Source organism: Dreissena polymorpha, chromosome 1 (genome assembly GCF_020536995.1).
Source record: "Dreissena polymorpha isolate Duluth1 chromosome 1, UMN_Dpol_1.0, whole genome shotgun sequence".
NCBI classification, from domain to species: domain Eukaryota; kingdom Metazoa; phylum Mollusca; class Bivalvia; order Myida; family Dreissenidae; genus Dreissena; species Dreissena polymorpha.
In genome coordinates, this window is record NC_068355.1 from 120,057,675 (window position 1) to 120,081,717 (window position 24,043).

Genomic DNA, 24,043 nt, shown 5'->3' on the forward strand with positions numbered 1-24,043 from the left:
CACCCAAATTTACCTGGGTCGGGTTATGCCAAACAAACAATTTTTTAAGGATGGCCTAATTACATGTGAAAACATTAAGGAGTTGTAAGAATGAAGCAAATCTAGTAATTTTTATCTGAAAGTTTAAAATTTCCTTGAAGATCTTAGTGACAACTGGTCCTGTGCTAGCATGTGTACAATGGATTCATGCTCAATTCCCAACTGTTTAGGACAAGAATATGTTGGAGCCTTATGGTCATCGTCGGGACATTGCCTACCTGGTGGTCACCCTTGACAATGACTACATCCTGTCCCTTGCTCAGCCGTTCTTCAAGGAGCTCAGCACCATGTACGAGTGGCTGCGACTGGGACGCCACGCGCCCATCTCTGAGAAGATCCGAGACGGGATCCTGCGTATCGGGCGCTCCATGCAGCAGAAGATCGGGGATCAGGACGTGGATGACTGGTTTAAGTACATCCCCAGCAACACCGTGTCCTCCAACCTGAAACTCTACGCACAGACCTGTAAACATTACCTAGGTATGAACTGACACTTTTAATGTTTACAGTTATGTACGCTTGAAAACAATCTTCCCTCAGTATGCACAAATTGTTTCATCTTTATCTAACAATAAACTGCTGTGGATTTTAGACAAGTGAAACATTATTTAAATAATTTGACCTAAATGTTACTGCTCCACAAAATTGCTGTGCACATATGATTTCTATTATATAAATACTCATGGATTTTTTTTTCCGATGTTTGCATTTGGTTTTGTTTGTGCACATTTTGCTCAAATTTAAGAGACTTGAACAGTTTATTAAGTACTCTTCAGTCAATGCAAATCGCTGCAAGTACAGAAACTAATTTATTCTTCGTATAGGCACAATCATATATTAATGCATAAAGGTGAGTGCCAAGTTAACTTTTGGGGATCACTATCCAGAAATAATATATTAATGCATTTGAAACAAGTTGCATTTAATGAAATAAAGTATTAAATTCTATTGGGGTTACATTTTCAGGGCCATTTCTTGCAAAGCAGACAGACTACAAGATGTTGTTTGCTGCTAGTACGTCTAGTCAACGCCTGCCTCAAAACCGTACAGCTGACTTGCAGAACTCTGAGTCGTTAAATACCTCTCAGTCTAATGATGACAGAGGTAATTTCATTAGATATTGATAAGTAGTTTGAGCATAACATTGCACTGTTTCAGTGATCTTTGAAGCAAAAATCTTTTTAAACAGTATCTGGCAATAAGCATGTTGAAAACAAAATTTTCATTTATTTACTTATTTTGCAATTATTGGTAGTGTAACTATTATGAGAATGATTTATATGTAAATCAGGGATCATATTTTTTCGGTTTTGTCGGTCCTAGACCGATTGGGGTCCTAAAAGACCGATTGAAAAACCAAAACTGTCGGTCCGATTCTGTTTGCTAAAATTCCCATGTCATGAAATCACTTATACAGTTCACATGCTAACACACCCTAATGACATTCTTATCTCGATTAGGTGTGACAAACCATTCGCTGCAGTCTCTAAACCGGTCAGGACCGGTTTATTGCACGTCAGACCAAGAATAAAAAGCTTTAACAGCGCATTAAAGACGCGTCCGATATTACATATTGATCGATTATCGGTGTCATTGTATGTCTATTGATAGTTATCATTGTTATAGCGGTTTCTCTGTTTTGTCTGCTAAGGTGACTGCAGATAATAATCGGTCTTCGATGTTAATTGACATGCGTGTGATACAAAACAATATGTTGCGATTGTAATGTATTGTTATCACTGTAAACTGTAATAGATTTAATAATATCCGAGATAGAAGTCAAAAAACGATTCTAACACGGCACGTGACAACTTTCATATAAACGAAGAAGAAATTTGTCTAGGGGTTATTCTGCAATAATTATGGGCGGCTCTTATGCACTGAAAGCACGCGCTGTAACTAAACAAAACATGCCAATACATTTTCCACCAGCGTAATAATCCGGTAATATAATTATGAATGAAAGTCGCGGATCTGATCGACAGAACAGCCGAAAGTTATTTTTATGGGCGGAACTTCACATAAAATAGTACACAAGAAAAATAATATACATTGTATAAATGTTTAGTAAAACCGTGTTAGAATCGAAATAATTTGTGTACTTTATAGTTTGTTGTTGAATAACCCACAACCGGAAAATTCAATGTGTTGTTTCAAATCACTCGTGCTTCCCACTAGTGATTTTATCCCTACGCATCTAAACTATCGGCCGTGGGTTATTTAACAAAAAAATATAACATTTACGAATTATTTCTTAATTATTTGGTTTTGTTATTGTCAGTAGCCAACCTACGCACAGACATTTGTTTGGTTCAATGCATGTTTGTATGCTATTATCGAGTCGACAACGATTTAAAACATGGGTATTGACTTTCACAGATTTATAATATTGACAACGATGAAAAAAAGTCTGATAAAACAGCACACCAAACAACAAAGAAATAGCAAATGATAAAACCAGTTGAGAAAACTCGTATGTTCCGTTTAAAAAAATGCCTAAGGGAATTTTACTTGTACATGTATTATACCACCTTCATGAATGGCAAAATCAATGGTATATATTTTAACGTAATTTGTCATGATTTTGGATATACTTTTTCGGATTATTTTTCCCCATTTTATCCAGACCGATTGATGTTGCGGAAAATATGATCCCTGGTGTAAATATGTCACAATGTCAGACATTGCAACATTTTAACAAGTCTAAAATCATCCCGTGTTCTTGATACTGTTTGTGCACTGCTGGAATGAATATTTTAAGGCTTGAACATTATCAAATTGAAGTTACATCCATACACTCACAAGGGTATTTCACAAACACTGGCAAGGGTTTTTGACATACACTCACATTGCTGTTTGACATACACTGGCAAAGGAGTTTGAGATACAATTGCAACGGTATTTGACATACGCACATAACGGTGTTTGATTAGCACACATTTAAGTTGTCGTAATTATAAATTTCCTGGCTTTTTGGCAAAAAAGTTATGGTATCCATGCAGATGGTGAAGGGGCCCATCGGGACTTGCATGAGGAGGTGGCAGACGTGAGCCAGGGTGACGGTCCAGTGATTGTGATCTACATCGTGAACCCGTTCACGTATGGCCATGACTGGGATGACCGGCTCTCCATGATTGGGCTGCTGCGGTGCTATCAAGAGATTGTGCAGGGTCTGCCAGAATTCATGCAGAACAATGTTTATCTGCAGGTGTGTACAGAGAATTCGGTTGGTTGGTTGATATTGACTGGACACTTCTCCTTATCTCCATATTGCATAGTTTTTGGTAGTTCTACTCGTTTAAAATGTGTTTATTAATATTTTCTCCAATTTATTTATTTTTGTAAAAATCAAACATGTTTAAAAATGGTTAAAACACCATATTCATGAAACAAAATGTGTTCATTGTCCTTAGTTCTTGATATTTAAACACCATTCACACCATTTTCAGATTCTGCCAGTACAAAGCATTATCGATGCCAAAGAAGGAAATAATCAGTTCCAGCTATTGAAGAACATCGCATTCTCGGTATTCACGAGTTGTCGCTTGAACCTGTCTCACAATGTAATGGGTAGATCTCTCACTGGATTTGGACCTGCAGCAGCTGCAGAACAGTTCCTGAAACGCAAGGCAAATGTGAGTTTGCTTGTTACGGACATTCACAATAATATTGACATGTGTTGTGTTCTGAGAAAACTGGGCTTAATGCATTTGCACAAAGTGTCGTCCCAGATTAGCCTGTGCAGTCCGCACAGGCTAATCAGGAACGACACTTTACTCCTTAATTGCATTTTTGCTAAGAAGAGACTTCATTTAAACGAAAAATGTCAAAAGCGTAGTGTTGTCCCTGATTAGCCTGTGCAGACTGCACAGGCTAATCTGGGACGACACTTTACGCACATGCATTAAGCCCAGTTTTCTCAGAACGTGATTCATAATATTGAAATGATGAAGAAATATGACATAGTTTAGCTGTGTCCTTAATTGATTGTTACATGAACAATCAGTTGTCTAATCATGAAGTATCCAACAGGTCTTAATTAGGTCAAAACTTTGTAGTCATATGTCTTTAATAGAATATCCTTGTCATATGTTGTTGAGTTTTGCAGTTACTTTGCACACTTGTCCTCAATCATGAGAAGATGTGTTGTGAAAAACACCATTTATGTACTTCAAAGGGTAAGGTCACACCTAGATGTCAAATAAGGCCATAAACAGCTTGAAAAGTCCTGTCTCAATAAAAAAATTGCCATATGGATTTAGAAATTATTTTTCACAAATCTTGACCGTCTTAGCCCTTTCCCACTCAAAATCAAAGTGAAAATGGCTATGTGCAAACAGTATAAACCAGAACAGCCTAGGAGTAACTCACGGTCTATTCAGGTTTTATGCTGTTTGCTGCTTATCAGTAGCTAAGTGTTGGAAATGAAACCTTAAAAATGTGAATATAGTAAGAAAAGTCTTTAATTAAATTTAATTTTCTAAGGGACTATAAGTGTGTAAAAATATATATCTATGTGGTAAAGGGTATAGATGACGTGTTACTTGTAACACCCGTCTCCCTCCCTTAAGGGTTGATATAACACTTGGAGTTTAAATGTCAACTTGGACATAAACAGCTTGTTTGGGACATAAGAGAGTTATGAGACAAAAGTGCAATGTGTGGGCATCCATGCCCTTTTGGCACATGTCTTGTTTGCATATTCATATATCATGTTGTGTAGTTGCCATCTACAAATAAATGGATTTCAAGACCAGGCAGGTTAATTACTCTGCTGTTAGGCAAACATTTTTGACAACTCTTGGCTTCTTTCGTAAGCTCAAGTAAGAATAAACTTAAATTTCTCAGCTACTTTTGTGAATCATCTTCTTTCTGTTCACATCAATGAAGCCTCTACGTATAACAATGTTCTCAAATGATCTGCTTTCATATGAGTCGTGTTCTGAGAAAATTGGGCATAATGCATGTGCGTAAAGTGTCGTCCCTGATTAGCCTGTGCAGTTCGCACAGGCTAATCAGGGACGACACTTTCCGCCAAAATTGGATTTTTGCTAAGAAGAGGATTCATATAAACGAAAAATGTCATAACAGCGGAAAGTGTCGTCCCAGATTAGCCTGTGCGGACTGGCTAATCTGGGATGACACTTTACGCGCAAGCATTTTGCCCAGTTTTCTCAGAACGCGACTAGAACGCAACTGATATAAATTCTCTCTCGCTCTAGATCGAGTCTACAGGCCTTTACAAGTTGTACAATCCTCCGTTCATTCTTGCACCACTGAAAGACAAGCAGGAGCAGTTGGCCGAGTCTTGCAGTGAGAAGCGTGAGAACAGCACCATACTTCTGTGTGTGTACTGCCTGTCAGAGGACCAGCGCTGGCTCCTGGCCTCCTGTACGGATGACAGGGGCGAAACCATAGAAACCTGCACTGTCAACATTGATATTCCAAACAGGTAAAGCAATGCGAGGGCCTTGTTTTGGTTAATTGACAGTTGGTTTTCTGTACCTTTTCAGTACATTTTCAACATAATGATATCAATTTTGAACTTCGGAAAAAAAAACTGGTTTGTCAATCAGTCCCTTTCTGCTGATTGCATTCCTTCGAATGTGAACGGGTAATGCTTAACTTATTTAAAAAATATTATGTATGTTGATATATTTGGTAGTTGCAGCTTTGTTTGTTCTTTTCGCAGAGCATGTGCAGACATCTGTTATGTTTCCTTAGTTTACAATGTGTTCATTGTGTAAGTTTTTAAATGGCAATCACTATTTGTTAAAAATTAATAAGGAGGGAAATTTTACCTCCCTGTGAAATTTGCTGTTTACCACGCCCATATGATTTTGTACCAAATATATAATCTTCATGTATTACCATAACCTTTAGTTGGAAATAAACCCGTCTTGTTTTATAATTGATATGATTCTTGTTCTTAGAAAACTGGGCATAGTGCATGTGCCTAAAGTGTCGTCCCAGCAGATTAGCCTTTGCAGTCCGCACAGGCTAATCAGGGTCGACACTTTCCGCTTAAATTGGAATTTTTTGCTAAGAAGAGAATTTCATTGAAACGAAAAATGTCGTAAAAGCAGAAAGTGTTGTCCCTGATTAGCCTGTGCGGACTGCACAGGCTAATCTGGGACGACACTTTACGCACATGCATTATGCCCAGTTTTCTCAGAACACAACTCATATTAATAGAAATCGTCGTAAGAAGACATCAGCACGGAGGATTGGTCTCGGAAAGCTGTGGGACTTTATCTTAGGCGTGATCTCCATGTCTTCCAAACCTTGCAGGATCGTGGTCGGTCGCTTTGGCCGGATTGGGCATGGGGAACTGAAGGGTAAGGCTGTTGCCTTTGCTCTGATATGTGTAGGTCTTGCAACAAAATTACAGTCATAAATGAACAACAATTTAAAAACAATAAAAACGTTTTTTCAACTTTAACTCCTTTGCAATGTTTTGGTAATTATTTGTTTTAAAGTGTTAAACTGTTTAAGTAGATTTAGATTAAATGTTCATTTTGTTAATTGTTGATGTTTTATAGAGATTAAGTGAGATTGTTTTGTTTAAGTTAATAAATCTTGACACAATTCCTTTGTATTTGAAACCAAAAATGCTGAAAATAGCTTTGTTTTGGTTAGAAAAATAAATCATGCCAGAAAAGAATATTTTTGATATAGTTAAAATTAGATTTATGCTTATGTTTGTATGTTGTAGGTTGGTCGGGTCTCTTGAGCAAGAAGAACATACAGAAGTGCAACAAGAGGATGCGGGACATGTGTTCCCAGTGCACACACCAGGTTGAGGGCGAACACCCCACCATAGTCAGTGCCTGCCTCATCTCGTTTGAGCAACACCGTAGCTTCAACCTTATGCCCGAGTGTGTGAAAGCCGAGAGCGAAAAGCAGCGGCGAAATTGCCCGCTGCAGACGCCACGGGATGCATCATGTTCTCATATTCTCGTCTTTCCAACCTCTGCCACAGCGCAGGCTAGTACTCAACAGAACCAGCTGGATGCCACAGGTGGAATTGATCTTGGTGGCCACAATTTGGAGTTTGGTGTGGATCTTGCAGATAACATCATCAACGACTTCGACAACAACTCCGATGACTTTGCAAATCTGATGGATGTGTTTGTGTCCATGACGAACTCGCCGCATGACAACCCAGGATCCCCTGGTCAGCTTGATATGGGCAGAAACTCGCCTTCCAAGATGAATGGTGTCAATGTGGTAAGTGGGTTGTGACTTTTTGCAGAGTAAAGTGTGCAATTATCATGTAAACACTTAATGTATAGAGACCCATTTCATCTGCGTAATTGGGTCTAGTCTAAGCTATTACATACTATTACTTTTTATTGGGTCATAAACTAGGAATAAATTGAGGTAATATCACAATAGTGAACATTGTCATATAGCAAGTTAATATTGAAATATATTATATGGCTTGAAATCATACTTACATACATGTACTTATGGAGAAGATGTTGCTGAAAGTTAAAGGTAGAGACGGCAAACAATTTCAAGGTTTCTGCCATGAGTGGTGTAAAAAGTAGAATAATGATTAATGCTGTGTTACAAATGTTGAACTAAGTTATTTGTGAAGATTGCAGCACTTTCCTAAATGACTACTTGAACTGGCAAAGAAATTTGCGCGATCTTGAATTTAAGGTGGACATCTAGATTAAATGGGGGAAAAAAACATTATTATCGCCTCTTTGCATGCAGTATTAAAAAAACACCAATATGGCCACTGGTCAATTGGTAAGTTTTTAGCCTTGCATTTTTATTCATAATCCTGTTGTGTTTTTTTACAGATGAGTGCCACGCCCCAGGAGAAGGACCCCCAGGATGACGCCCCCAACCTGCTCCAACAGCCCCTTGCCATGGGATACTACATCTCCACTGCCGAGACTGGACCCCTCCCTCGGTGGTTCTGGTCAGCCTGCCCCGACAATGAACACACGTCCGTCAAGTGCTTTAAGGTAAGCATTAGTGTTAGTGTTAGCGAAATATCATGTCTGACACAGACAATTTCGTACAAAGTCATGGAGCTTGCCTTGTCTTTTTGTTACCAAATTGTTCCTCTACTTTCCACTAATGTCACTGTGTGTGTATGAGTTTTCAATGTGGTTATCGGCTTTTTTATCTTCTTTGAGAATGGCCTAAGGCATACATTTCACAATTTGAACATGGCCATCTCTCAAATCTTACACGGCCACATTAAACAAATTAACGCCTTATTAACTCTGAAAACCTTACTTTTTGCTCTATGCATTCAAAACTTTTTGCTCTATACGTTCGAAATCAACTATTGAGCGATTTAAGATACCGGTACTCTTTATTTTGTTATCCACCGCCATAGGTGGAGGGATATTGTTTTGGCGTTTTCTGTCCGTCTGTCTATCGGGAGCCATATCATAGCCCTTTGTATCTTGAAAAAATGCTTTTTTGTGTGTCTGGAGCCATATCTTGGAAGTGCTTTGGCGTATTTCATCGAAACTTGGTATGAGTATATATATATGGATAAGAGGATGATGCACGCCAAAGTGCATTGTACACCATCTGTTAATAACAGAGTTATAGCCCTTTGTATCTTGAAAAAATGCTTTTTTGTGTGTCTGGAGCCATATCTTGGAAGTGCTTTGGCGGATTTCATTGAAACTTGGTATGAGTGTCCAGAAGCATATTAGCAGGGGATATCAAATCAACGAATTTGCTTGTTGTCATGGCTTTCGTTAGTGGAAGTACTAACATAATTTTCAGAAAACAATGTTGCTGAATGCCTAGAATTATAAGTGTGTTTAAAAACTAGATAAATAGTATAGCTTTTACCATTTTTAGCTTGGCTGTTTTCGGAGAAAACCCGAGGTATTGTCACAGCCAGCTAGTCGTGTCGTGTCCGTCATTGTGTCCGCCGTCCGGTAAAACCTTAACATTTTGTTAAGGTTTTGAACATTGGCTCTAAAATCAAAGTGCTTCAACCTACAACTTTGAAACTTCATATGTAGCTGCACCTTGATGAGTTCTACATGCCACACCCATTTTTGAGTCACTAGGTCAAAGGTCAAGGTCACTGTGACCTCTAAAAACAAATATAATCTGTCAAGCTTTCATTTATTAAAAAATGCACCCGCAGCCGAGCGTTGAACCCGTTATGCGGTGCTCATGTTTCAGTTCAGTTTGACTTGTCCCTTTATCAGACTTTTTTTTCAAATTGAAAACCTGGTTTTGTGACAATTTTGTCCCTTGTTAGCTCACCTGAGCACAACGTGCTCATGGTGAGCTTTTGTGATCGCTTTTTGTCCATCGTGCGCCATCAACATTTGCCGTGTTAACTCTTTATAGGCCACATTTATTGTCCAATCTTAATGAAATTTAGTCAGAAGATTGGTTTCAATGATATCTTGGATGAGTTCGAAAATGGTTACGTTTGCTTGAAAAACATGGCTGCCAAGGGGCGGGGCATTTTCTCTTATATGGCTATAGTAAAATCTTGTTAACACTCTAGAGGCCACATTTATAGTTCAATCTTCATGAAACTTGGTCAGAAGATTCATCCCAATAATATCTTGGACGAAACCCTTTGGATGAAAAACATGGCCGCCAGGGGGCGGGGCATTTTTCCTTATATGGCTATAGTAAAACCTTGTTAACACTCTCGAGGCCACATTTATTGTCCAATCTTTATGAAATATGGTCAGAAGATTTGTCTTATTGATATCATTGATGAGTTCGAAAATGGTTACGTTTGCTTGAAAACGTGTCTGCCAAGGGGAGGGGCATTTTTCCTTATATGGCTATAGTAAAATCTTGTTAACACTCTAGAGGCCACATTTATAGTCCGATCTTCATGAAACTTGGTAAAATGATTCATCCCAATAATATCTTGGACTAGTTCAAAAATGATGCCGGTTGGTTGAAAAACATGGCCATCTTGGGGGCGGGGCATTTTTCCTTATATGGCTATAGTAAAACTTTGTTAACATTAGAGGTCACATTTATTTTTCGATCTTCATGAAACTTGGTCAGAAGATTTGTCCCAATGATATCTTGGATGAGTTCAAAAATGGTTTTGGTTGCTTTAAAAACATGGCCACCAGGGGCGGGGCATTTTTCCTTATATGGTTATAATGGCTTTAGTAAAACCTTGTTAACACTCTAGAGGCCACATTTATTTCCAATCTTCATGAAATTTGGTCAGAAGATTGGTCTTAATGATATCTTGTTATCTCAGGTGAGTGACTTTGGGCCTTTCAGGCCCTCTTGTTTAACATTAATGCTGTGTTGGTTCTCAGTCATGCATAATGGAGAGACATTTGTTATACCAGTATCAACAAAAACTAGTAAAATATGATTAGAAGGAGGATTCCGCAATGTGCAAGTAAAATGTTAATTTGAGATTGTAATATATTTGCAATACCCTATACCAACTGTCAACAATGTTGGTTGCATAAATAAAAGTGTTGAAATAAATTATTGCAAAATGAACATCCTCAACAATTACAAATATTTCATGAATATGAACTTTATGCAATATAATGCAGGGCTTAACACTAAGGTACGTCCGAACGACATTCACTGCCTGTACCTAGGTTCGGGCTAGCCAATGTTCCAGGAACATGCCCGACCGGTCGTGTGTATTCTGGGCTGGTTTATGTGTTCTAATAAACTGCATTTCAAATAAGCTTTTCAATGATGCAGAAATCTTAATTCAGTATGATCAGATGACAATTAAAATCCCATAGTAAAGTCGGAGACAACAAACAGATCGTATCTCGAAATAGATTTGGAACCCCCTGATTGCAATCAAAAAGAGGCCGACAATTCAGAAAATCCCCGGCTGTTGTCCTGGTAAAACACGTCAGTACCTATTTTAAAACGGAATTCCGCTAGATACGGTTTTTGATTGGATACTCGAAGTGATTTTTTTCGATAAAAATACATTTTAAACTAAAAGCCGGGTTTGCCCAGGATTTTCCGGGATCGTTGAAGGTATAAAACTCGACATTAACACTAAAGTTACAATAAAATTATTAGTACTTTATCCATTTTAAATAACTTTTATTTGTTTAATCGATTAGTTAAGTGTTTTGACAATCTTTTGTTACGCAATTCAATTTGCAAAACTAATGTTAATGGTTGATCACCTGCACAATTGTTACGACTACCGTAACACGTTATTTTGCGACACCTTAGATTCACTTACCATTTGTTGACAGACGGCAGGGTTAGGGTTAGGGTAGTAGATGAATATTGAATTCATTGGGCTAGCATTAGTAAGGCAAGCTAATAAGAATGATTGAATCATAATTGCGCATCTCCACGCACAAGAAAATACATGTTGAATGATAAATATAAAGGTTTTGATAATACTTGGGTCAGGCACATGAAAGATTGGTCCGGGCTAGTAGGTTCTGCATTTACTAGCCCGAACGGGCTAGTTGGAAAAAAAAGTTAGTGTTAAGCCCTGTAATGGTATGAAATATATTTAATTACACAGAAAATTTTGTCAATATGATCTTAATTGAGACAGTAGAGCCCCTGAAGGTGCTTATCTTTTGGTTAAACTTATGGAAATGATTCAAAAATAATAACTTCATTTATGACTTGAAAAATGTCAACAATTCTGTAAAAATTTAAAGGATTGTGTGTGAAGTCCAGATTTTTAGCGAGGCTGTTTTCGGAGAAAACCCGAGGTATTGTCATAGCCTGCTCGTCGTCCGGAGTCGTGCCTCAACCTTTACATTGGCTCTAAAATCAAGTGCTTCCACCTACAACTTTGAAACTTCATATGTAGACCATTTTGGGTCACTAGGTCAAAGGTCAAGGTCACTGTAACCAGAAAAAAAAAATCCGACAAGCTTTCACAGCCGAGCGTGGCACCCGTTATGCGGTGCTCTTGTTACAAGTTCTATTTCAATCATTTTTATCCAAATATTCTGTTCAACTTCAGTCTGCCCTTCACGTTCATTTCTCAACCAACCAGGATGACTTCATGCACAGCACGGCACCTGGTAACACCCACCCCCTTGACTCTAACCTCACCTGTGATGTTTTAAGGTATGTATGTGCAGGGTTTTGTTGTCATATTTTTGTGTTTGGAAAAATCATGCATTAAAACCAAATCAAGTTAGCTGTTGCTTTAAATATTGCAGTTTCAACATTTAAATATGTATTGAAATTTATTGTATTTAATAATTTATGATTTAGGCAAAATAATAACAGTTTATAGGAAGACAGGCTTTTAGATTTGATGTTTTACTTTTGTACTATTGTATTTCTGAAGAGGACCCGACCAAAAAATGTTTTTGTTGTTTAAATCTTCTATTGGGCATTTTTAGGTCCCATTTGAGAAAATAAATACATATTGCCTTTGGGAATGGGTCCCCCTATCGGCCCCAAATATAAACGAAAAAATATCAAAACTTAAAATAGAATTAACTCAGTATAAACATTTCAATATTATTTTCAGCATCATACAGTAAACAGGAAGTCAGAAGTAAGTGTTGATTAATGGCACTGTTTGTTGTTGCAGGTTTGTTCTGGAGAAGTACAACGCCTTGTCATGGCTCTCATTTGACTCCGTACGCAATGAACGCCAGTCCTGCCTGCCTCTTCACTTCTCAGTCCTCATACAGCTCTACCATGCGATTAATGCTTACATCTGAGTTCCAGACCCTTGATGGCCTACAGCTCATTGAATTTTCAGTGAATGCTTTCATCTGAGAGCAGTTATGGTGCAATGAAAGCTCAAATCTGAGGACGATAATGGTTCACTGAAAGCTTAAATTTCAGGACAGTCACATTTCAATTAACATCTCCAGTGTAAGAATGTTACTGGTAAATGAATGCTTTTATCTGAGGACAGTTCTGTTTCAATGACCCTTTCATCTTAGTGCAGTAACAGTTCAAATAATGTTTGCATAAGGGTTTAAGGAAAGCTCATATCTGTGGACAGTTACAATTCAAAATAAGCTTGAATCTGAGCGCATTAACGGTGCCATGTAAGCTTATATTTGATGGCAGTTAGGGTTGAATGTTTACTTGCAATTTAGATCAGTCACAATTCAGCTCCATCTGATGGCAGTTACAAGTTGATGAACACTTGTATCTGAGAGCAGTTGGGGTTTAATGAACGCTTGCATTTGATGGCATTTTCCCATTCAAGAAAAGCTTAAATCTGAGGGCAAATACGGTTTAATTTAGGCTTGCATCTGAGGGCAGTTAAATTTCAAGGAAAGCTTTGCATAAGTACTCTCCCCATTTCTTATTGCAATGAACACATTCATTGGAAGGGGCAGGGCAGTTTCCATACTAATTTAACAGATGCTGCTGCAATGAACCTTGTCTTATCATTAATTTTACACATAACAAAGTCTCAATGTTTCTCTTGCTCGTGTTACTTTAATAAAAAAAATTACCTCTCAGTGAAGAAATGCTCTTTTTATTGCTCTTGAGGAATTTGTTTATGCTTTCAGTATGTTTACAGTAAACTTAAAAATCTGTTTCATATTTTATTACTTTGGCACATGTTCAGTGTATTTTGATAAGGTGGAAAGAATTTGCTTCCACTTGCCTCACCAAAAAATGGTGTTGTAGGGCAGCTTAACTTTTATTTTTAACCAGGTTTTCCGAAGGAAAAAACTGGTTATTAGATTGGCGAATGCGGGCGGGCGGGCTGGCTGGCTGGCTGGCGGGCGGGCGGAACAAGCTTGTCCGGGCCATAACTATGTCGTTCATTGTCATATTTTAAAATCATTTGGCACATTTGTTCACCATCATTGGACGGTGTGTCGCGCGAAATAATTACGTCGATATCTCCAAGGTCAAAGTCACACTTTGAGTTCAAAGGTCAAAATTGGCAATAAATGAGCTTGTCTGGGCCATAACTATGTCATTCATTGTGAGATTTTACAATTATTTGGCACATTTGTTCACCATCATGGGACGGTGTGTCGCACGAAATAATCACGTCAATATCTCCAATGTCAAGGTCACCACAACTTAAAATAGATTTATTTTGAAACAAACTTACAAAGGGGGTTAATTTTGTTTGTTCATTTCAAAAGTTCAGTTTGAGTTGTCTCCCTTAATCAGATTTTTTTTACAATGAAAACCTGGTTTTGTGACAATTTTGTCCCTTGTTGATAACTTTTGTTGCGGTACAATGACTTCCTACTATACAAACCATATTATATGGCCTAATTCTTCCAAATCTATTCAATATTGTTTCCCATATTTTTAAGCTAATTTATTGATAGCAATAAAAAGTAATCAAAAATACAACCTTAAATATCAAAAGACTAGTTTTGGGTTTGCAAACAATGGTCAGTCGGTTTAGTGGAACAAACTTTTGAGCTCAGAATTTTAACTTATGAATTTGAATTTTTTTAATTAATTATTAATTTGTTTTAAGCTGACAAAATTTGTCATCTTTTGTTTGATAGAAAGATGTATGATTAACATAAATAAATACATATTTATTTAATGATCCTCACTTTGCATGTATTTATTTGTTATCCATGATATAAGTTGAATAGTGACGCTATTTTGCTTTAATTCTATATCACTTTTATGCCATTTCAACTGTCATGAGCCTCTTTTTGGTAAATTATTTATTTTTATCTATGGTACCAATTGGTACACTTTATGGTGTTTCTGTAATTGAGAATTGTCATGTGCAAATCAGTATTTCATTTTGAAATATAAATGTATAAAGCATAATTGCCCGACCAATTTTGACAAATAGATGATAATGAAAAACTGACATTTTGCAAAGCAAAGTGTTTTTAAGACATATCAGTATTTGCATTATTTGTCTCGGATTTTTTTTTCAAATGTTTTTTTTTGTTGCGCAATTTTCAAGTTGATATCATGGGCATTCCAATTTAATAGAGATTTACAACCAATTGGTTATAAATATGAATGAACACATTTGAGATATGTAGTTAAATAGTTTAGGTACAGACTGGGCATTCCAAATGCATATTTGATCTGTCTGCTCTTGGATATTTTGATAAATCAGGAACAGTCAGACTGGGTTTTTCGTATAATGCATGAAAGTATGTAACCCTATTATTTGTGAAAAGAATCACATGATGTCATATCATGCAAAACCAGACTTTTCAAAACCTTGCACACCAGGGCCTTTGGTTTCACGGAAAACATGTTTTATGATAAACCATTAGGATGATGGACATGTTCAGATACTAGTCCTTGTGTTTTTAGCTCACCTGGTTGCTCAGGTGAGCTTTTGTGACCGGTCTTTGTCCGTCGTATGTCCGTCCGTCTATTAATATTTGCTGGTAAACACTCTAGAGGCCACATTTCTTGTCCCATCTTCATAAAACTTGGTCAGAAGCTTTTTCCCAATGAAATCTCGGCCGAGTTCGAAACTGGGTTGTGCTGGGTCAAAAACTAGGTCACTAGGTCAAAAAAAGAAAAACCTTGTAAACACTTTAGAAGTCACATTTCATGCCCAATCTTCATGTAACTTTGTCAAAATGTTTGTCTTAATGATATCTTGGTTGAGCTCAAAAGTGGTTCCGATCCGTTGAAAAACATGGCTGCTAGTGGGCGGGGCAGTTTTCCTTATTTGGCTATAGAGAAACCTTGTAAACACTCTAGACACTTTGCCCAATCATCATGAAAGTTGGTCAAAACATTGGTTTTATTGATATCTCGGACGAGTTTTAAAATGGTCTGGATCGGTGAAAAAATGTGGCCACTAGTGGGCGGGGCATTTTTCTCTATATGTATATATAAAAAACATGTGAACACAGTAGGTCACATTTTTGGCCCAATTTTTATGAAATTTGCTCAGAACATTTGTTTCCTTGATACGAGAGTTGAGTTCAAAAATGGTTCCGGTCAGTTGAATAACATGGCTGCTGGGAGGGGGGCAGTTTTCTCATTATGCGCGCCCCCCCCCCCCCCCCTTCGAAGAAGAGGGGGTAAATTGTTTTGCTCTCGGTCTGTCCGTCCACTAGATGGTTTCCGGAGAAGAGGGGGTAAATTGTTTTGCTCTCGGTCTGTCCGTCCACTAGATGGTTTCCGGATGATAACTCAAGAGCGCTTATGCCAAGGATCATGAAACTTGATAGGTACATCAGAGCTCCTGATAAGGGTCGTATTTTCGTAATTACGAATTATTTTCAAGTCCGTTACGTATTTATTTTAAAATCTTGTCGTACCATTAAGAATTACAAAATCAAGTTACGAATATTATTTTTACATCGGTTCGTATCGTTTTTTATTGAGTTCTTTTCGCGTATTAAAGATCTTTGTTTATCGTGTTTGTTTAACAAAGCGCATTTTTTCCAATAAAAGCGGCGTATACAGTCTATCTGTCAAAAAACAATGGCGGCGCTCAGAAAACGTCCTAAAAAACTGAAAAGCGTCCAAAAACACGCTTTTAACATATTGTACGCAAAGTGAGCCGAAGTTAAATGTTTAGAAAGACATTATAGAAAAGATCTTATACGATGTTGTATGTTCAGTTGATGACACAGTCGGAAAAGCTAAACAAAAACGCGACACGACGGGTCCAAACTTTATCACACAAAAAAACATTGAACGAGTGAAAGGTACAAGTCCCGTGGCTAATCGTTGAAAAGATTGAAGGGGAGACCCGTTTTAATTGTGAAATGTGTAAAAATTCATCTAAGACATGCAATCTAAGCACAGTTTGGGCATATGAAGGTATTTGAAAAAAAAATTGTATAATACTGAAAAGACACTGTTGAACTCGTATAAATAAAGTTGCTAGTATGTTTATTTTGCTTTTTTTTTGCATGAAAATAACCATTATAATTTACTTTAGGTCATTTAGAAAAAATTAGAATTATTTTCCAAAACTTAGTAGTAACGTTAAGAATAAAATTTCAGAGTTAAGAATTCTTTTTTTTAAATCTGGTAGTTATTTAAGAATTTCACAAAACCTTATCTGGTGCTCTGGTACATTGATCATGACTCGCAGATGACCCCTATTGATTTTCAGGTCACTAGGTCAAAGGTCAAGGTCACGATGACCCGAAATAGTAAAATGGTTTCTGGATAATAACTCAAGAACGCTTATGCCTAGGATCATGAAACTTCATAGATACATTGATCATGACTCGCAGATGACCCCTATCGATTTTCAGGTCACTAGGTCAAAGGTCACGGTGACCCAAAGCAGTAAAATGGTTTCCGGATGATAACTCAAGAACGCTTATGCCTAGGAACATGAAACTTCATAGATACATTGATCATGACTCGCAGATAACCCCTAGTGATTTTCAGGTCACTAGGTCAATGGTCAAGGTCACGATGACCCGAAATAGTAAAATGGTTTCCGGATGATAACTCAAGAACGCTTAGGCCTAGGATCATGAAACTTCGTAGGTACATTGATCATGACTCGCAGATGACCCTTATTGATTTTCAGGTCACTAGGTCAAGGTCATGGTGACCCGAAATAGTAAAATGGTTTCTGGATGATAACTCAAGAACGCTTATGTCTAGGTTCATGAAACTTCACAGGTATATTGATCATGACTCGCAGATGACCCCTATTGATTATCAGGCCACTAGGTCAAAGGTCACGGTCACGGTGACCTGAAATAGTAAAATGGTTTCTGGATGATAACTCAAGAACGCTTATGTCTAGGTTCATGAAACTTCATAGGTATATTGATCATGACTCGCAGATGACCCCTATTGATTATCAGGTCACTAGGTCAAAGGTTAAGGTCACAGTGCCAAATAACGTATTCACACAATGGCTGTCAAGGTCACGGTGACTCAACTTAGAAAAATGGTTTCCAGATGATAACTCAAGAATGCTTACGCCTAGGATCATGAAACTTCATAGGTACATTGATCATGACTGGCAGATGAAATAATGATGAAACTTCACCAGGATGTTTGTCTGGACAATATCTAGGTCAAGTTTGACATTTGGTAAAGATTGAATGAACCGACTCCTCTCAGGTGAGCGAACTAGGACCATCTTGGCCCTCTTGTTTGTCATTGCCAAAATCATTTAAGATGATGTAGTGAGTAATTGGGTAGCTTGAATTAGGCAGTTTAGGCCTATTGTTTTTTAATGTCTTCCTAGATGAATGGATTGCACACCTTTTGTCTGGTGATTCTTGTGCCAGTTGGCCTCATTGGTTCATAATTGATGTAAGGCCTGGGTCAGAAAGTTATAAATTATGATATTTCAACTGCCTAACTGTGGGTTATCAGTGAATCATGGGGCAGCCTGAGGTGCAAATTGTATTTTTTGTCTCTGCTGACATTTGTCTGCCAAAATTTTAGGTACTTTGTTATTTATGTTCATAGTCATAATTATTATATATTTATTGACAATGTGAGAATTTGTCTTAATTTGTACATACTGTAAAAAGTGATTGTAGAAAGGTTGTTGAATGCTATATCAGAGTAGCAAGGATTAGCGATGGGAGAGCTTTTGTATTGTGATACTTTGTCTGATGGACTTCTTAGTAGTGGCCATTTGAAAAGGTTGTTGACTTTCGCAACTGATGCATGTATGTTAACATGAGTAGATGTTTTTAAAAAAATATTTCAAGTGCTATTTATGTGAATGTCCTCATTTTTGTATCATAATTTCTGTTATATTCTTCAGTTCATAACTTTTTTGAATTCTAGTACCAATGCCAACATTTTTGCTACATGCTAACCATTTTTACATGTGTTTTCATTTATAAAAGCATAGTTTGAAAGCATTATAACATACTGAAGCATAAATGCAAGATATTAGAGATTATATAAGGTAGATGTAATTGTTACTTTTGTGACAGAGCGTCAAACTGAATGCATAACAGTTCTATTATAATTGTTAAATAACCATTTAAGTATCGATGCACACAATTGCAGAAAAAGGATCTAAACTTTTGTTTTCTTTCAACATTATGTGTTCATTATCATGTTTTTTTGTACGGACAGGGTCATTTGCATTTTTTTTTTCAATAAAGTGTGTTGCCACGAATTCAAGTAAAAATTAAAGTTATAAAGTTATCAGATATGTTAATCAAAATGAAGAGGTGTTTCTTGTCCAGTCCAATGTATCCTGGTAGATTTGGCTGGAACAATACTAAATCAAGGAGTTTTATCAGGTTGGAAGTTCAACTGGTAAAGAAGACCATATATTTCCCTCACAACTATCTACTAATTATCATGCTACGTTTTTGCAAATTACTAAATTGATAATATTTCATTTGCATCTTTGGTTTTAAATATTTGTTTGATTACTGCAAAGACATTTTTAAAATGCAATGATCGGGCTGGTACCTTGTTAGTTTTGCGATTCTTTATTATTGCAAGGCTATTTTACTTCATTCATTTATGTACCAATATTCAGTTAAATTATCTTATTATACCCCCATAACTGGTAATAGGGGCTATATAGGAGTCACTTTGTTGGTCTGTCGGTCGGTCTGTCCTGAAATTTCATCCGATCTTCACCAAACTTGGTCACAAGTTGTATCTAGATGATGTCTAGGTCAAGTTTGAATATGGGTCATGCCAGGTCAAAAACTAGGTCACGGGGTCACTTTTAAACCGAAAGTTTGTTCGGACCTTTACTATGTCATTTATCGTTAAATTTTAAAATGACTTGGTACATTTGTTCACCATCATGGGACTGTGTGTCGTGTGAAAAAAGTACGTTGATATCTCCAATGTCAAGGTCACACTTGGAGTTTAAAGGTCAAATAATTGTCCAGGCCATAATTTTGTCATTTATGGTGAGATTTTAAAATCATTTGTAAAATTTGTTCACCATCATTAGACGGTGTGTCCAGCGAAAGAATTACATCGATATCTTCAAGGTCAAGGTCACACTTTGAGTTCAAGGATCATAAATTAGCTTGTCCGGGCCATAACTATGTCATTCATTGTAAGATTTTAAAATCAATTGGCACATTTGTTCACCATCATTGGACGGTGTGTTGCACGAAAGAATTACGTCTGTATCTTCAAGGTCAAGGTCACACTTAAAGTTCAAAGGTAAAAAATGGCCATAAATGAGCTTGTCCGGGCCATAACTTTGCTGTTCATTGTGAGAATTAAAAATCATTTGGCATATTAATTTTGTTCACCATTATTGGACGGTTCTCGAAAAAATTACGTCGATATCTCCAAGGTCACACTTTGAGTTCAAAGGTCAAAAATGGCCATAAATGAACTTGTCCGGGCCATAACTATGTCCTTCATTGTGAGATTTGAAAATCATTTGGCACATGTGTTCACCATCATTGGACGGTTTGTCGCGCGAAAGAATTACGTCGATATCTTCAAGGTCAAGGTCACACTTTGAGTTCAAAGGTCAAAAATGGCAATACATGATCTTGTCTGGACCATAACTATGTCATTCATTGTGAGATTTTAAAATGACTCTGTACATTAATTTTGTTCACAGTCATAGAATGGCGTGTCATGTGGAAGAATTCAATAGTTCAAAGGTCAAAATGGCTATAAATGATAATGGCTTAATAATTCTTAAAAATTGCCATAAATTAGATTCTCTTGTTTTGTGAAGACAGCATGCAAAATAGTCTGTGTCAATGCGGCACGTGGGGGTATACGTCACGTCTGTGACAAAGCTCTAGTTATTTTTGGTGCAATCTGGAATATGTTATTGTTAAAGTGATATTATGAGCATTTTTCACTGTTGAATTGAGCTGAAAAGAATTAACAGGTCAAAAGAGTTAGTTAAAATGTGTTAATTGACCAATTATCTACAACTCATCTTGCTACCAGTTGTTTATAACAAATATATATTATATTCAATATTTTACATAACTGTACAGTCTTCTTAGCGGAAATGATCCGTAAAACAAATTTGTTTCTTTGTGTTGTATGAACAAATCTGCACTAAAACTATATTTAGATTCACATCGTACATTGAATCATGTCGTCAGTTGTCAAAACAAAAGTACGGTTGATATTCAGTTGCATTATTTTTCTATGTATCTGAGGTGTCAAGACCAAAAATAAACAACTGTTGCGATAGACACCTATAAGCATAGCATATACTGTTAGATGCGCATAATATAACTTTAAATGTGCAAACAATTTGCATACACTGCGAAAATTGCAAATGAATTTTGAATGTTTTACTCTTTCACATTTGTACGCATGCATCTCTATGCTGATTTATCTATTTATGCAATTATAAAGCCTTGATAACACACTATGTTCCCAGAAATACTGGCAAAACAAGCAAAAGTGTGTACATCTATAATTTCTATATTATATTCATAGAACACACAGTTGTATAGATTTAGAACGTTTTTTATGGCATAAAACATGTTTTGTTAAAGGAATGTTGAACTACAATTCTTGCATTTAGATACTTTTATCTGAACAATGTGGTGTTGAACCACAGATCTGTTCTTTCAATGTTCTTTCAATGGGTATTTTTTCTGTACATTACAGTCAGATATTGTCACTGGTTGCTGTATCACAATTTAACCTGGAATTGTTAATAGGTTAACCATTCGTTCAGAGTGTATTGCATATTGAAATATGAGATGTAAATATTAATTTAGAACTGAAATCAACTGTTGAGTGTATTTTATGATAAAAGCGAAAAATATATGCATTGTTGACTCTTCTTTCACTAAAATTACACGTTACAGTGAAACATAAAATTATACTTCTGTTCCTTTAAGCTTTGTCTTTCTGAAGTTTAACGAAGTGCTGATTATTATACTTCTTTGAAAAAAAAAACTTTGCAAAAGCTGTCTCATGATAACAGATCCACGTTTTCTTATAAAAGTTATTATGCCCCCCTTCGGTCGGTCCGTCCACCAGGTGGTTTCCGGATGATAACTCAAGAACGCTTGGGGCTAGGATCATGAAACTTCATAGGTACACTCGCAGATGACCCCTATTGATTTTGAGGTCACTAGGTCAAAGGTCAAGGTCACAGGTGAAGATCACAGTTACTGGAAAGATGCATTATAAGGATTAATCATGGTTCAAACAAGGGAAACAACTACGGTTTATGCATGTTCTTTTTAGTACAGATTTGCCTCCCTTTAATTCATTCAAAATCTCATTTTACAGCAGAGATTCCAAATTGACCTGTAAATGAGCCCCATATTTACTGCCAGTGCTAGGTTACCTTTTCCCATTTGATCATTCTTAAGTATTGGTATTGTAATGCTGCTACTGCTAGGGGGCATTGTATTTCTCAAAGAAATCTTGTTTTTATTAAAAGGGCCAGCCAATAGGCTTATGAGACACTTTGCGTGTATACCTCCCATCTCCTATCACTATGCCAGGCGGATGGAAGTCGGTTCATTTTTAACTAGCTCGCGGCTCACAAACCGGCCATTTCGGAACAAGTCCCATGATCAACATCAAATGCTCACCATGAGGCTCGAACCCCCGATCCCGAGGCGGACGCCTTATCCACTAGGCAACGGCGACCGGTATATAATATTTAACTGTCTTATAAATGGCGCACACGCAAAATAACAATTTTCATATAAAATCCTGACTATTTGTAGTAATTCAGACAATTGGTGCCATATTTCATTTTAAACAAGAAATATCTTTAAAAAAGATATACGGCGTAAATAGTTACGCGGAGTTTTCGCGGCTTATTTTACATTATAACATATTGCTGGTCATAAACCTATAGATACAAAACAGAAAACCAAAAGAAGAATGGAAGTGAAATTTAAACATATGAGTCAACCGGCCACACGAGAAGTATCCGTATTTATAGGCGCGTTCTTCGAACAAGCCTGCTTTAGTGGTTTGTCGGGCATTGCTATTTGATTCGACTATTAACAGTATCGAGAATCATCGTGCTCATGCTTAAAGTGATATTATGGGCATTTTGCACTGTTTAATTGAGCTGAAAAGAATTAACAGGTCAAAATAGTTAGTTAAAATGTGGTTACTGATCAATTATCTGCAACTCACCTTGCTACCAGTTGTTTATAAAAATATATTTTATATTCGATATTCTTACGTGACCCACCCAGTCCTGTAAGCCGAAATGATCCGTAAAACAATATTGTGTCTTTGTGTCGTATGAACAAATCTGCACTAAAACTAAATTTAGGTTCAACTCGTAAACGCATGAACAGTTGTCAAACGAAAGAACGGTTGATATTCAAATGCATTATTTTTCTCTTTCTGGTATATTGTTTTAGTATGTTGATGCTGCATTAATTAATATAAGTGTATATGAAGTAGAAACATCAAAAATAATCAACGGTTGCGATAGACACCTATAAACTGTTACATGCTCATAATATCACTTTAGTACATTAGGCAATATGGTGGAATAATTATTGTTAAATTTATCAAAAATAATATTTATCATTGTATTGTTGAAAACACATTAAGAATCTATTATTGACATACCATAATTATATTGCTGAATATCTTCATTTTACATGTTTCTGGTCTAAATAAAATTCCAGGTCATCTAGTTCACGGATAGCGTCTTTATTATATAACGATTATTTTACTGGCCGCGAACTCCGGTGATGACCTGTATATAAACTCTGAATGTCCGCGAATTGACCCGAAAACTCGCGGGTTGAAATGCAATGCTTTAAAGTGAGGCCTCGCTTCCACTGCTCTTTATACTTTTACATGTTAACATGTTGACAGGAATATGGAAGTAAGCACTAAATATGAGAACATAGCTTTTTAAGTATAAACGCTTTTGCGCTGGTAATACTCTGAAAATAAAAGGTGTACGCACAAACTGTATTGATGTCGAGAATTGAGTGTAAAACTGTTCTATCTATTAAGCCTTTTCATTAGAGATAAAATTGTTTCATACAATAAAACAGTGTTACAAAGACGCGGATATGTTTCCAATGTTCTGGTGGTATACTCAAATCAGACAATGGAATAAATGAAGTGTATTCATTCGTACCTAGCCGCGGGAAATTTATTTGAATTGTATTGGACACTTACAAAGGTCAGGCTAAGGTGAAAAGCTGGCTTAATACAGCTTACGCCGAAT

The 24,043-nt window shown here is 36.8% G+C and overlaps 1 protein-coding gene across 1 annotated transcript in view; it reads left to right on the plus strand.

The window, feature by feature from the left end:
* Positions 1 to 21,645, plus strand: part of LOC127846935 (mediator of RNA polymerase II transcription subunit 13-like) — an 88,102-nt gene extending 66,457 nt beyond the window's left edge. The window contains exons 20-30 of the mRNA XM_052378374.1: positions 210 to 519; positions 1,006 to 1,143; positions 3,042 to 3,247; positions 3,489 to 3,674; positions 5,262 to 5,491; positions 6,235 to 6,377; positions 6,755 to 7,269; positions 7,854 to 8,021; positions 11,993 to 12,099; positions 12,575 to 13,864; positions 20,345 to 21,645. Coding sequence (XP_052234334.1) covers positions 210 to 519; positions 1,006 to 1,143; positions 3,042 to 3,247; positions 3,489 to 3,674; positions 5,262 to 5,491; positions 6,235 to 6,377; positions 6,755 to 7,269; positions 7,854 to 8,021; positions 11,993 to 12,099; positions 12,575 to 12,707 — 2,136 coding nt within the window. The 3' untranslated portion in view covers positions 12,708 to 13,864; positions 20,345 to 21,645. The remainder of the gene's footprint in view (positions 1 to 209; positions 520 to 1,005; positions 1,144 to 3,041; positions 3,248 to 3,488; positions 3,675 to 5,261; positions 5,492 to 6,234; positions 6,378 to 6,754; positions 7,270 to 7,853; positions 8,022 to 11,992; positions 12,100 to 12,574; positions 13,865 to 20,344) is intronic.
* The last annotated feature ends 2,398 nt before the right edge of the window (positions 21,646 to 24,043 follow it).